This window comes from Lonchura striata, chromosome 3 (assembly GCF_050655825.1).
Source record: "Lonchura striata isolate lonStrDom1 chromosome 3, ASM5065582v1, whole genome shotgun sequence".
Classification (NCBI taxonomy): Eukaryota; Metazoa; Chordata; class Aves; order Passeriformes; family Estrildidae; genus Lonchura; species Lonchura striata.
The window spans coordinates 46244173-46259912 of record NC_140705.1 but is presented as its reverse complement, the minus strand read 5'-3'; the positions used below and the strand labels follow the sequence as shown (position 1 = coordinate 46259912).

Genomic DNA, 15740 nt, shown 5'->3' with positions numbered 1-15740 from the left:
TGTATTAGAATCAGTGGACAAAGCAGCCTTCCCTAAGAGCTGGAGAAGGTCATCTGGCCAAAGCCTGCTGGGGCAGAAATGAGTCAATATCTCTGTATCTGGGAGTTCCTGTGAAGTGCTAGAACCATGTGGTATGGCGAGCTCACCATTCTCCCTATTCTCAATTTTTTGGCCATTTACTCCAATAAGTCTTGCAGTAGAAATCACCACACCTGATAACTAGACAGGATTTTCTGCACTCATTTAGTTTTTAATGAGCTGTTAAAAATAAAATTTATCCCACATTTTTATTGTTGTCATCCTTTGTTTCCATGATTATGAACTTGCTATCTCCCTGCTTCCAAGCTGCAACAGCATTCCAAAGTTTTATCACTTATGGATTCTCCACTATAACCATCTCTTACCTTAACCTTGAGCCATAGATACAAAACATCTTTAGCAGCAGATCTTTAGAATTGATCTTCCCCAATGTCAAAGTTTTCTATATCTGCATGTTTATCAACATAATGGAATGATTTAAACATTAAAAATATATCACTTCTTAAAATTAACTCTGCTAGCAATGTTGGAAACTATAATAGCATGAAAATAACAATAACACTCTGTTTGGTTGGTAGATATTTTTTATATGCTAAGTAATAACTAAGCTGTAAGACCTAAATAAATAGACAAAACAGTATAAAAAGGAAAAAGTACTCTTCTTCAAAAAGGATGAAAAGAAAGGGTTGGGCCCTACATGATGCTCTGAGGCCATCATATTATGCAAATCCCTCAAATCAATTTGGCAAATGTAGTTCCCACAGAATACAAATTAATGAAATTTTCATTGGCCTGTGCCCTGAATTCAAAATCAAATAACATTAAACCCTCTTTAATGATGCCTTAAGGTACAGTGCTCATATCTTTAATTTCTGCTGACATATATATCTTGAGGTTCTGTTTCAAAACTTCTCTCAGCTTATTCATAGAGTGCAAATCAAATCCACAAGTCATTAAAAGCTTATTGAATGACACAGTCAATGAACCAACAATCTCCTTAGGTAACCAGACAGAAGAAATTATTGCAGAGAGAGCTTTTCTTGCATAGATGTCCACATAAAAGCAGTAAAGATACAGTCACATGATCCTGTGACTAAAACTGAAGAGACACACAGTCCATTTTGTCAGGATAAAAAATCACCCAAGTGTTAGAAGAGGAATAGCTAACACAGCATAAGCTCCACTAATGATATATTAAAAGAGAAATGTGAAATAATGCTTCATTTCAAAGACACTATCTGGTGATGCATGTAAGGCCAGTAGGGGAAGAAACATCAATTCATTGTGCTGATCTTGGACTTTGGATTTTTAACATAATTTTTTCAATCCTAGCTATGAGAAGAAAATTAAGTCTCTTTTCAGGGTCTCACTTTTGATTTTGGAAACATGCATATATGTGATGTTAACTGGATGAACCTGCAAAAGTTTCAAGTGGCCATCTGCAGACCCAGGGATATGCATTTCCCCAGCATAAAGTCCAGCATGTTTTGCTGCTAGTAAGACAGGAAGAATATTAAGGGAAGATTTTACTTCCTGTACCATCCCCCAGACCACACCCCACCAGCAACCTACAGCTGGCCTATTTCTTTAAAGCACCTCCACAGAGGGCTCAACATTTCAAAATTCAGACATGGGAGTGGTCTTCAAATGACTGATCATCAGAGGGGCTGTGATGGTCACATCTGAAAAGAGTGGCATATGGAGGTGCAACAGCTTTTCTAAAGCAATGAACTGTCACACTTGCATAGGATTGTGCAAGTAGTACAATTCACAGGGCTTTACCATACTTAAAAATCTGATTGCACAGTCTAGGGAAGCAAGTTGCATGAGGTGTCTGCAATATATTGTGGCAATGACTCCAAAAGAACACAGCAAAATGGATTGAAATGTTGAAAGTTCTTTAAAAATACTAAGCTGTGTATCCAGGCAAAAATTTTGTTAGAATGAGTTATCAGTGTCTTACATGAGGTGCCTACTGTTAATGGAGATTAGATCTTCCTTGATGCAAGAAAACACAGAACAAAAGAAGTCTGAAGAAAGAATTATAGCAGAAGGTGAAGGTAAATTTCTTGTTGTCTCCCTAGAAATCGCTAAGTATTTTTTTATCATTTCACTTCCATTTTTTGATTGGTCTTTATATAAGGCATCCAAATATCACAAGGAAATAAATAAATAAATAAATAAATAAATAAATGTGACCATTTTGTAACAAGAAAGACCAAATTATCCTAACAGTGGAGAGGATTAATCCACCAGTATCCTTTCCAGCCTTTTATGGAATTTTTTACAATAGAGCATATTGTCGTGTAAGTGATTTGTGTTTAAGCATTTGGGTTTACAGCTGAGTGGAAAGGTTGGAATAGATTTGGCAGTTCTGCCCAAGAGGATAATATGTTCCACATGGTTGCCAAGGCTGGTCTGGAGAACTGCCAGTGGATCTACAACCATCCATCAAGCATGAGCTAAAAGCAGTAGGGAGCTAGCAAAACTCCCCAGCTTGTTAGGTACCTCTGCCTTCACAAAGAGCCTTGCTGCTTCTTTCTGTAAAGATGGGCTGCAGATATCTATAAAGCCTTGTTGACATATGTTTGAAAATCTAACCAGAACGCAGTATTAGAATGCAGAGATTGTCAAAAACATTATTGTTAGTAAATTCTCAGGTATTTCCCTCCCTCTTAGTTATGTTTAAACTTAGTGTTTGCTGTCGTACCCAGTTTAATGTTGAAAACGTGCAATAGTGATCCCCAATGTGTGAGCATTTTGTTTCCACTCCTGCACAGCCAGTTCCATGAAGGAAATCAGGCCAGGACTGCAAGGAGGGGCTGCTGCTGCTCTCCCACCTGCTCAGCCACATTTGTCACAGTTAGCTACACCAAGTGATGGGTTGAGAATGAAATGTGCCAGGTGTGTTTGGCAAGGCATCAGCTCAGGTCTATAAATCAAAACTTTGACATATAGGGGGTAGTTTGACCCAAACCACATCAGGAAATTAGTTTTGTAGCTATTCTTGTTTTTTTTAGTTTTTGTTTTGTTGTGGTTTTTTTTTTTTTACTTAGGTGTCTTTAGTGAAAAATTGCAAAATACTTTATGCTTACTTTAAATCCCTCATCTGTTTCTTCCCTATGAAATTCTGAAAACTAATACTGCATATCACCCACAATGGCTGGAGAGAGAACGCTTGAAACCCTAAACCTCATAGATGGAAAAGATAAAACATGTACAACTCTTGGCTTTCAAGTCATTATGATGCACTATGGTTTTTATTACTATTATTTTGGGATGGCAATAAATTCTGGTGTGCTGGGATGGGCAATGCTATGCAGTCCTGTAACCTCAGATGTGACAACATATATGAGGAGAAGTCTAAATCTGCCTCCAAATACAGACTGCACAGCCATGTAAGCCACCTGCTTATATAAATTATTTATCCTTGTGCAATCTTCTGCATTAACAGTTGTTAAAATACCATCTCTCAGAAGGATAAGTAATAAGGGAGAAAAAATATCAATAAACAGACAATTTCAAACACATTGCAACAATAATCTTTTTCATCTCCAAAGTAGTAAGATTGTCAAAGTTGAAGGACCCTTCCAGATTTCACAGACAATAATTAAGACCCTGTTATTTTGGGGGATTTTATTTGTGGTTTTGGAGAGGCGGGGGGGTTACGAGAGGCAGGGCTGAGTATTAACTTTTGATTGCCCCTGGAGTGTCTGCGCACCATCAAGCATTAGGTATCTAACAGGTACTCTGTACCACTCTGTGGCAGATCCTATCTTTCTTCAACTTTAGAGGGTACACAGAAAGCCAATTTGCTACCTATTTCCTATGGAGAAGGTCCAGACTACCTAAATTGCACTTTATTATCCTTCAGATGAAGTAATTTCCATAAAACTGCATAAACGGCAGATTTAATGAAGCTGGTGCCTTTGAAGACTGTCAGAAGGAACTCTTTTCTTGCAAGTTCAGGTTCCCAAATTAAGTTGGGGCAGATTCATGCCTCTGTTTCTCAGTTATATTAATTTACACAAACATGCTTGTCTTGTGCTGGGGAACTTCTCCGAGTTCTATTGCCTGAAGAGAATCGACAAACTTTTCATTATTATTTCTGCACAAATGCACGTACTGAGAAGAATTAGAACACATGAAATGTTGTGTGTTCTCAGAACAGTAGCTTTAATTCCAATCAAATGGATCTAGGAGCTCAGTGTTGACAGTCATTTCAAAGTAACACTGAACATCCCCCACACCCACTCATAGCACCATTTCGTGTTCTTTTCATGTGTGCACTAATAGTTACAGTAAGAGCCAGGTAAGAATGCTCATGGTGTTTGCTGGCACTCAGTGAGAGTGACAGAGAGGAGTAATAGGACCACCTAAGATATTTTCTTACACAGGCAAATACAACCCAGCCACTCTGCAATCAGACAAGCTGCTGGTGTAATGAAGGATGACTGATTACATGCTGTAGACTCATATAGAAGCCTTTAGAAGCCAGGGTGCTACCGATCATCCACTCAAAATGATCCACAGAGAAACAAAACACTTTTCTCAAACTATCACACCAGTGTCACCCAATGCTGATAATCACCCATGACCTGCAGGGAGGGTGTTCTCCCTGCCTTCAGATAGGTCTCTTGGGCTTAATGGATGCAGCAGTTTAGTTGTAGATGCAAAATAATGGAACATAAAATATAAGGACATCTTTTCTATCACTGTAAAAATATGGCTCTAAATACACATAGCAGTGTAGTTTTTCTCTGGTTAATGCTTATGTAATTTTTACATAACCATTAACCAAAGAAAAGCTACAAAAATGCACTCAGATAATGGGGTATCTGGGGTAAGAGAGCCCTTTTTCATTTCCCTTCAGTTTAGATAGAAAAGTGCAGATTTGAGGAGCAGCATTTGCTGTCCTTCTCTGGTCATCATTCATTTGTATATGAGCTTTGGAAACCAGCAGCAGATTTACTCTGTTAATACCCATGAGTTGTTTGGAGAGCTGAGGACAAACAAGATAAGTTGAATTGATCAACCACAGCGAAGGCTATGACCAAACACACACAAGGCCTCTGCCAGTGCTTCAGACACAGGGTGGCTCAAGCACTTCAAGTGCTCAGTGCCCACATTCTCCTGTCTCTCTGGTGGTACATTAACATCATTTTTAAATTGTATAATGACAAATGCAAAATATTTTTAAAACTGTATTAGCCTTCCAGCTCTCACCACGTGCCCTGTGATTAGTGCAATTCTTTCCTCTTCCTCCCCTTCCTCCTACTCAAACTTTCTCCTAGTATTCTCTCATTTTAGAGGCTATTAATTAAAATAACCTTCTGGTTTTTCATATACTAAATATTTTACTCCTTACAGCAAATATGACTAATTAAAACCACCTTTATCTCTAAAACCACTAATGGCTAATTTATTTAAAGATCCGTGAAATAAAAATTAACTTTATTCCTTTTTCCCATCACATTCTACTTGCTGTAGAGTTCTCTAGCTAAATGACAGCCTTGTACAAAGAATAATTTCTGGGCAATGGGTTCTCTATCACTATAAAACTATGCAGGAAGCAAGAAAAGCAAAGTCTTCTAGGATCTGAACCTATAAATAATGAGCATCTTCCAGCTTCATATGTCTGTTTTGTCCTGTACAGCACCTTGCCAATACTTGCTGCTGGTCATTGTAATAATTTATAATATTTTTATTTGCAGCTGTGTCAGTTTATTTGTCCAAATTTGTCAATACCTTGCAAGGTCAAGGTGTGGCATCAGCCACTCTTCTCCTTGGCCAGGTCTTCAGCTAAGTGATCTCCTTCTGAATTAGGCAGCATCTCCATTTAACTTTCACCATTCTGTCTCCTTCCACTGCAGAACTGCCAGCGGAACACAACAGGACAGCACTGTGAGCAGTGTCCAGATGGCTTCATTGGTGACGTTGTCAGGGGAGTGCCCACCTTCTGCCAGCCCTGCCCCTGCCCCCTGCCAGAACTTGCCAAGTATGTAAAGAGTCTTTGCTTCTCTTTGATTTAGCTTGCATTTGGCCCTTTCCAAGGGGCAGCATCTCTTCCTCAATGCAGGAGACAAAGGCTGTGGCCCTTGGCAAACACAAGGGTAAATAAGAGGATTACCAGCTGCTCATATTTATAACCACAGGAAACAGCATTTCATTTAGAAAGTGTAAAATATCTTAAAATAGTCATACCAATTATTACCAAGATTTGGGAGGATGGTTTGTGAGAGAATAGAGATAGTGCTGAAGGCAATCTTGCCCCTGAGGAGTTGCAGCTGTACTAATTACCAAAAAGTAGGAACAGGCTTGCCTTTAATAGGGCACAATAAGGATGGGTGTTATAAAAGAGTGGGTTAGCTAATTGAGAGGTGAGTTGGAGTCATTTGGCTGTGCTGCTGTGAGGGGTGAGGGTCAGGTGCTGGTGACAGTAAGGGCCAGGCAGTTCTGATAGGGACAGGAAGGGTTAGTATGTGCTGCTTGGGACAGAACAGGTCAGGTGGTTGTGCTAGAGACAGGAAGAAGTCAGCCACCTGTAAAAAGAAAGAGAAAAGAAGTCAGCATTGCAAGGAACTGCCTGTGAAAACTCACAAAGAGAAGGTATGAAAGTCTTACAGTAAGATAATAAGCAGTGACAATCAGTTCCCATCCACCCTTGATTGGTGCCAGGCACCGATGCCAACAATTGGTGGCCTGTACAGAGATGAGCTGTGACACCAAGAGGGAGAAGAATGAGCAAGTTCAAGCTCACCCTTTATGCAGAAGAGGTTATTCAGTTGTCTGGTTGCTTTCTAAAATCTCTTAAAGAAGACTTCTCAGGAAAGGTGGCATCAGATTTATGTGGTTGAAAGAGAAAAAAAAAAAGACAGATGGAAAGTCCAATCCATGTCACCTGAAGGGTGAAACCAAACACAAAAAAGCATAATTCTCCCCTGAGTCTACAGCAGTTGGATATGGTTAGCAAAGTAACAGTTCAAAGGAAAGTGCTGGAGCATCCTGTTCCAGTGCCCCTTCAGCTGATGCCCAGCTACTTTTGGGTAAGAAACTCTGAAGCCTGACAGAAAAACAAGACCAAGTCAAAGAACTCCAGATGTTGTGTGCTTTGTGTCTTCAGAAAAAAAAAAAAAAAACAAACAAACACACAAAATAGGAGCCACAGCCAGCCATTAAAAACAATTAGTGGCATGTCAGTAATGCAGCTGAAAGAAATTATCAGCTTCCTCATGCTCTGGGAATCTATGTGAATCCCACCACAGGGAGATGCTAGTAAATAGTTGCCAACAGGCTGATGCTGGTTTTTGGGGAGCTAGCTATTCCTCTCATGTTGTTTCCCATCCTGCTTTCAGCAGAACGTCACAGCAAAGGGAATTTCATCCTTACTGTATTTGTTTCCTGTTGCTATAGAATTACTCACACAACCTTAAGGTGGAATGAACTCCATTTTGCTCAGCTTCTCAGGGCTCAAACTGGCAAAGGAACAAAATCACTCTGGCCAAATTCCTGCAGATCCTTTCTTGGCTTCTGCAAGAGCTTCAGACATGTGAGAAGCGCCATGGGATGAAGAAGAGATATTGCTGAAAAACTTCAGCTTTGCCTGGATTACAGAGAAAATCCTCCAGAGACAGTGGAAGAACCTGGCTTTGCTCAGACATAGAAAGGCTTAGGAGCGAGCAAGCTCACAGATGAAGCAAACTATTTCTTCCCGTTTCAGTAGCAGCTGTAATGTCTGAAAAATTAGAAATACAACAGTCAGGAGCAGTGCTTTTTTTCCTTGGCGAAGTGGTTTTTGTCACCTGTTGGGCACAGAGCAGCCACTTTGGTGTAAGAAGCTGTTCTCTGAGGCGCAGCCTGGGCTGCACATGCCTGAGGCACTACCACATGAGCCTCAGGCTCTACCAAGCAAGGTCAGCCAGGCAAGGTTGGGTCTGTGCTCCCTACAGCTCGATTTGACACAGTGTGACTGGGTCTGCATTCACCCAGACCCTGCCCCATGCTGCAGCCCAAAGACTCTGCAGAGCTGCTCCCTGAGAGCAGGAGTTGGATGGTCACCAGGCCACTGGGCAGGGCTCAGTGCAGTGGGACCAGCAGGGACTTGGGCTACAGCCTTTCCCTGCCAATGCTGTGGGAGATGCAAGCAGAGTCCAAGGAGCATTCCCAGTTTCAATATGCTCCTCAGCTAGGGACCTTATGTTTCTCCTGTTCCAGACCACTAGGGAGAAGGAAACCCCAAACCCAGAACTCAGCAGCATGGGGTTGGGAAGGGAGAACAAATGTTGTAAGAAATCTGAATGCAGATTCCTCAATATTAGCAGCAAAATTAGCGTGGACTTGATGAGCCTCAAGGGTTCCTTCATCTCAGAATAGTCTATGTTCCATGACATTGTCTCCCTTTTGAAACTATGTCAGTAAAATTCCACTTTGTTTCCTTGGTTTTCCCTGAGAAAAATCCTGAAGGTGGTAATTAAAGAAACGCCCCATCTGAAGTTGCCTCATACCCCTCTTTAAATAATGTGCAGAAGTTGCCTGTTCAGTTTCTTGCATGAGACAGACCTGATCACAGAAATAATCTTCAGCTGAGGCTGGAACAGGCAAAAAAAAAAAAAAAAAAAAAAAAAAACTAACTTTACTAAAGCTTAACTAAATCCAAATAAAAAAATGTTCTTTATTAGTTGTTGTTTTTTTAATTTTCCTTCATTAATCCTACTACATATAAAGAGTAAGGCAAAATAATAACTCTACCAGAAGCAGAGAAGCATTAAATACCTTTAAAAACATCCAAAGGATGTTGTTTTGTACCATGTTTTACTTTGGAAATAGAATACTGAATCTGTGAATTGACGGACTCACCAGATATTTTTTCCAGGAATTCAGCAGTGTCTCTAGATTTTCTGACCAGGCTGTCTTCATATCTTCTATCCTGGGAACTTTTGGAGTAACTTTTGAACATTACACATGAAGTGTAATGTCATCTCTTTGGAACAAGAAAAGGATGGATGTTGTTTCACAGTCCAGCAGATGTTGCTTTTTTTCAAACCCAAGGGAATTATAAAGCCTTTTTTTCCCCTAGAAGTTCACAAAAAGTATAAAACTTGAGGAAGATTTCAGTCCTACTTCCTTAGATCCACAATGTGGTTTTTGCAACTACGTGAAGGAATTAGACTTTGTTAAAGAAGAGGAAGCTGCCAAGCTATTGTGACTTTCTCAACATGTTCTTGTAAAAGCCACACAGCAGTTAATTTGTAAATTCGCTGAGAAGAATCTCATTTTATGTTCTCTTTGGTAATATCAAATATTTTGAGACAGCAGAGATCCAGATTTTTTGCCTCTGGTTGTCCAACCAGTTGAGAAACCCTGGTAGGAACTGAAATTATGTGGGAATTCTCATCAGCTTTCAATGCTGTTTGTTCCTGGAACAAGCAGTGCATGGATCATGCACTTTCCCATTGCTCTGAGTTTTTTGTCCTGTGTGAAATGGATGCAACCAAGCCACAGCTGCCCAGGAGCTGCCCACTGTGGACCTGTGTTTTAGCAAGCATGGGCCTGCAGCTGGAAACTGCTGCCACTCACTACTCTGTTTGCATTCTAGTGCTGGCAGAAATTTATTCACACCTCTTGCAAACTAACTAGAAATATCTTAGGACTGTATCTCTTTTTTTCATGTAAATGTATTTAAGCCATGTCCATTACTGTGTTTGAAATGCCCATAAAATTTGCACTTTCCACATCTGGATACTGCTGTTTCTTGGTCTCATATTTATTTAAACATTTGTTAAATCCTGAAAACAGAAGATAACAAAGGAATCCATGGTTTAGAATCATGGCAGTAGAAACTACAGCCCAAGCCATTACTGCAGTCAGCATCACTACTTGGCATGTTAGACTCAGAAGAGGCTGCAGATTCTTTCCTGCTTACAGGTAGAGCAGCCCTGGTTACTGTAAACTCAGTGACTCTGAATGAGGACAACATTACTGAGGTCAGTCTTCATCACTAGGAACTTCCAGATTGGAGTTTGAGAAAAACTGTCGGATTTGCACAGGAAACTGCTGCACCCATTCCAAAATCTCAGTTCTTGAAGTGCTCGCTGCAGTGTCTTCCACAAACAATATTTTACCCCTTGGGATAATAGACAGGAAACAATTAGGTTCACGTGACATACACATTTATCTTAAGTTCCTTGTCTAAAGCGTGTGTATCAAAACCTGCAGATGTGTCTGATCTGCACTGCAAGACAATGACTGGCTTCCTAAACTAAAGTCTAAAATTGGGGTACAATATAAATTATGTAGAGAGCCCAACACCCATTCAGCATGAACAATCAAGAGCCAGAATTCACATTGACAAATGTCCATACTGGAATGAAGAAACATTTCCAAGTGTCTGTCATTGCCTGGTATTCTAACTGTTCATCCTAATGAAATTGCAGCTTTGCAGTCTCCTGTCACAGAAAAAGTGGAAGTGTGCGTTGTGTCTGCAAGGAAAACTATGCAGGACCCAACTGTGAAAGGTAAGAAGCTCATAGGATGACTTGCTGGTCAGCAATATAAAAGTCCTGGATTTTTTCAGGGAATTTTCCCATACTGGGGAGAAATCTTATGCACTTGTTTTCATCAGGTAGAATTGTATCCGTGAAATGATCTTGTTCATTTCCTACTAAAAAGCACTAAAATTCGCTGTGGAGAAGTGTCAGCGTAAGTCAGACATTTACATATGTCTGTTCTAGGTCTTACACTTTTGATCTAGTTCTTGCACTTTGTATGCATTTGTGTAGTGATCTTTCTAAAAGGAATGCAATTTAAAAATACAAAATACAAATCTGAAACAGCAGCTGAAGTGTAAAGTATCTACCACATCAATGCCTCTTGCAATTCATCCCTCTAAAATATGTAGCAGGTTTCTACTAAATAACCTTTACAAAAGCAAAGGAGAAAATCCACTATCAAATCAAATTCTTAAAGCAGATGCAGCTTTTTTCAGTTACATTTTAAATGCACCTCACAGGCATAATTTAATAAAGTCAAGCAAAAAATTACTGGCCAGTGCTGCTTTTCAGCTTTCCCTTATCTCCGTAAACTATTTCCAGCAAATATTCCCTAAATAAAAAAGGACACAAATAAATTGAACTATACAGCAGAAATATAATTCCATGTGCTGTAAGAGGCTCTCTTACTTGTTATGAACACACATAGAGGATGTTTCAATGAATGTCAGGAGCCTGATTATAATTCTGAAATTGTCTTTGAGCAGCCAATAATTAAAGAAGCTCTAACACAAAGACTGAGGGATATAGGATGGCTCAGACAATGGCTTCCTGAACATCTCATTTTGTTTTCCCTTAAAGCCCCTGAAGTATTGTAGTCTTTAGTCAACTGACTAAATAATGGGCAAGCCTGGAATTCAAATGACACTTAATGTAACTGTCAGGGAAGGGAGAAAAGGGATGCTTAAGATGCAAAAATAAATCAAAAAAAAGAAAACATGAGCAATGAGTAAAGGCCTTTCTCCTTACAGATGATGCAAAAACATCAGTCAATTACCTCCACATCACTAACATGACAGCAACAGTGAAAGCAGATGGCAGAAAAATAAAAAACCCACCCTTGTTTACAGGCCCACAGCTTTATTCTTTTGTTCCTTCAAAATGTCAGGTTTATACACAAAGGATAATGCAGACAATTAAAAGGTCATTGAGGTTTCTTAATGGTTATTAAAATGTCAACCCAGACTACAAGCATTAGAAATCCTATGAAATGGGTAGCAGTAACACAGAAACAGCAGAAAATAACATCAGCTTTTTTTCCTATTGGCCACTCCCCAGCCTGACACAGTGCATCTGTCTCAAGGAAGGCAAAGCTGTGTGGAAAAAGCTACAGAAAGAAATCAGCCTGTCCTGGTCACTATATTAAGAGCTTGGCTAGTTGCTGGGGTAAGGTGCAAGCAGAGACAGACAGGACTTGCCTTCTGGTTCTATTCCCATTTGTATCAGAAATATCAAAAGTGTTTCAAAGCTGGATGATGCATTGCTTGCCCCTGCCCACTTGCTAAAGAGCAAGCCCCTACTTGGCACACACTGCTGCTGGGCACTGCCAGAAAAAGGTGGTGTGAATTCACAGGCACCCTAGCTAGGAACTGAGTAAACCAGCTTCACAAACTGAAATTTAGGAATTTATCATTTTTCTCCTGAACTTCAGCAGTAAAGCATCAGGGTGGTAACTGATGACATGCAGGTTTTGTTTATGCACAAATGTTAAAAAGAACAACTAAACAAATTACAATTTACCATCCAAAGCAAATATATGAAAAAGGTTCTTTTGGCATTGCCAGAGAAGAGGAAGTTAATTCCTTACTCACTAATAATTACAGGAAGCAGCTATGGCTGCAGAATGAAACAAAGACAACTTCAATTTTATTATGGGAGAGGAAATACACTTTTTTAGCAAAAAATGGTCATTTATTGATACAATCTAGGAAAAGACATTTACTCCAGGCCTCTTAACTTTTTCAGGCCATAAAGTGCAGAGATGGAGCAGAACATTTCCAGTCACTGGCCTCTGCTCTTCTCACATCCTACCCACAATTCAAAAGAGGTTAAATGCCTCAGTATTATGAGATGCACTGAGTGGCAAACAGAAGAGTGAATGTTACACATTTATTTTTAGGTCTGAAAGTTTCTTTTTGTTTTAAACAACTGGTCCAGATGAGAAATTGTGGCTAATAAAAGTGAGTCATAGAAGAGTTTGGGTTGGGAGGGACCTTATAAAAGTCATCTGGTTCCAATCCCCTGCCATGGGCAGGGGCACCTTCCACTAGATCAGGTTGCTCAGAGCCTCACCCAGCCTGGTCTTGAACACTGCCAGGGATGGGGCATCCACAGCTTCTCTGGACAACTTGTTCTGCTGCCTCAGGTGGTCATAAAGAGCAGCAGATGTAAAACAAATCTGTGGGGATGTGAGGAAATGTTCACTACATTCCTGGCAAGTGAACTGAACAGTTCATTTCAGAAAAGGGGGAAAATGGCCTTGTCCTGATGAGAGGGCAGACGTGGCAGGCCTGGTGGGGATTGCACGCTGCTGTTGGTAGATGTGGGCAGCAGTGAGCAAAAGGCTGGTCTGACCCCAGCCCTACTCAGTGGCCTCTGTGAACCTGATGGCCACATTAGACAGATCATTTGGAAAATACCTAACTACAGAAAAAACAAACAACTGAAATCACAGACAATCATAGCAAGACTTCTGGCATGACTGACCAGTAGCTTTACCCATCACTGCCTGCTCTAATTCCCATGGGAAAGGGGAATGAGTCAACCAAATCATAATCATAAATTACACTCTGCACTCAGTGTTGCATTCACAGTTCTTCAGGGGGTGCACAGAACTCTCGGCCACACTTTAATTTTTTACATCTGGGTCACCCAAATGATAAAATCTGCACCAAAGATTCTGGCAATGTTGCAAAGAGACAGAAAGAGCCTTTGTCATTGACAAAAGCAGTATTTGAGGCAGCCAAATGGTTTATATTAAGATGCTCAAATTTTTATGTGTTTCTATTGTGAGGATTCAGGACTGGAACATGAACAAAGCAGTGTTGAGGAAATTACTCTCTTTGGCCAAAAAAAAAAAAAAAAAAAAAAAATAAAATATAGGAACAGATCAAAACTTGAAGCTGCTATCAGATCTTCCACATTTTTTATGGTTCAGATATGGCAGAACCTTAATTTGACTGTGTTCAGATTTTAGAAGACAACAGATCTTGGTTTAGGTATCCAGCCAGAACCTAGGAAAATTAATGTGAACTGCCTGAAGCGCTCACCCTCCCTGCTTACCAACAGCAGACAGAGAAAACAGCATCTTAAATAGGACTTTGGATGGGAGACAAGGACAACATGGTGATAAAACAGAATGAACTACAATAAATACTCCTTACCTAAATTATTTCAGCAGCTATTCAATCCTCCAATTCCTTCAGCTAGCAACTGTTACACTAACTAGTTATTCCCTTCCTGGCAGGAATTGTTAATTTCCTGTTTTGGGGTGAGTCCCTGATCTCTGAGCTCCAGGCATCTCCATCATGGGCATTAGATTTCCATGCCCACCCCAGTACTAGTTCTCCTTTGTCAGTGGTTGTTTTGCAAAAGTTCCCCTTGCTTGTAGGATTAAGCACACTCCCTGATATCAGCAGAAACATCTTTAACTGAGACTATTTCCTTTCCAAATAACCAAATCTATTACTACCTCTTTGCTTAGAACCACTGATCATCTAGGAGTGTTACATCAAAAAACTACCATACTTTGAAAAACTACCATAATATTAACATGTGTCTCATTTTAAGATGTAGAAATTTCTCAACTGAAATTATTTCCCAAATATAACAAGATAAAATGATAAAATATTTGGAGCTATTTCAGGCCTTCCCGGGGTGCCTGGTATCCACCTCCCTCTCTTCCTCTGCAGACCAAGAGAGGAATCCTCCCTGCTGACTGCTCTCAGCCTTTTATCCTCATCTAACAGGATAACATCAAACAGATCTGAAAAACAGAGTCTGGTTCAGTGCCTATTCTGTTTTGCAAAAACCAGAAGACACCCCAACACCTCACCATAGAAGTATTTCTATAAACCTTTCCTGGTCAATAGTTTTTATGCAGATTTATAATAGAAATAAGGTCTGAACCTCCTCTGAGTTTCAGCATCCTGAATGCAGCCTCTTGGCACAGTTTCCTATATAACACAATATAGTTGGTGAGATACGGAGCTGAAAGAGACCAAAACAAACACTGTAGAGCTGCCTTGCTGCCAAAACAACTCTGTCACAGATTTTAAAACAATAGGGAGAAAATCATTTCACTGCTAAAGATATGCACAAAAAATAAATTAACGCAGACTGGTATGCTTGAGATATGAGGGGTGTTCCAGAAGGGGAAAATATGTAACAGTACAGATTGAGATTAGAGCACAAAATATCTTCTGTAGGAGTAAAGCTCCTAATTAGCTCTCTGTCCATTAGAAGCTGCAGACAGTGATCAATTCCTGGTAACATAAATAAGGTCAGAGAAAAAAAGATGTCGCAGATAAGAATGTCATTGCCAGTGTTGCTCTTCCTTTCAGGTGCGCCCCTGGTTACTATGGGAACCCTTTGCTAATTGGAAGCACTTGTAAAAAATGTGACTGCAATGGCAACTCAGACCCAAATCTGATTTTTGAAGACTGTGATGAAGTCACCGGCCAGTGCCGCAACTGCCTGCACCACACCAGCGGGTTCAAGTGCGAACGATGCGCTCCAGGCTACTATGGGGACGCCAGATTGGCAAAAAACTGCACAGGTATTGTCTGTAGTCTGGTACAGCAGAGCTGAGCAGCACAGCATGGTCTGTGGATGATCTCCCAGAAATCAGAGATGCCTGAACCCCAGCTACCTGGGGCTCTGGGAGGCAGGTGATGGGATCATTTGGATGCCTGTTCAGTTGAATCATCCCAGGCACCAGAGGAGTATCTCTTTCCATCTCCCATGAGCAAGTCTCAGACCCCAGACTCCAACATCTCTAGTGCCTGATCAGGTTTAATGAAGGCACTGTTGTGTTCTCCTGAATCTTGTTTTAAATAAGGTTCTCTAAGAGTTCTTTAGGCAAAGTCCTCACCTTTCTGCTTGTCCACACCATGACTACTCAGGCTGATAGTGCTTAAAGACTTGAAAGGATTT

At 40.3% G+C, this 15740-nt stretch overlaps 1 protein-coding gene across 1 annotated transcript in view; it reads left to right on the top strand.

Annotated features, from left to right (window-relative positions):
• The window catches only part of LAMA4 (laminin subunit alpha 4), a 96818-nt gene that overhangs the window by 24098 nt on the left and 56980 nt on the right, over window positions 1-15740 (top strand). The window contains exons 3-5 of the mRNA XM_021555532.4: window positions 5913-6037; window positions 10473-10553; window positions 15149-15363. Coding sequence (XP_021411207.2) covers window positions 5913-6037; window positions 10473-10553; window positions 15149-15363 — 421 coding nt within the window. The remainder of the gene's footprint in view (window positions 1-5912; window positions 6038-10472; window positions 10554-15148; window positions 15364-15740) is intronic.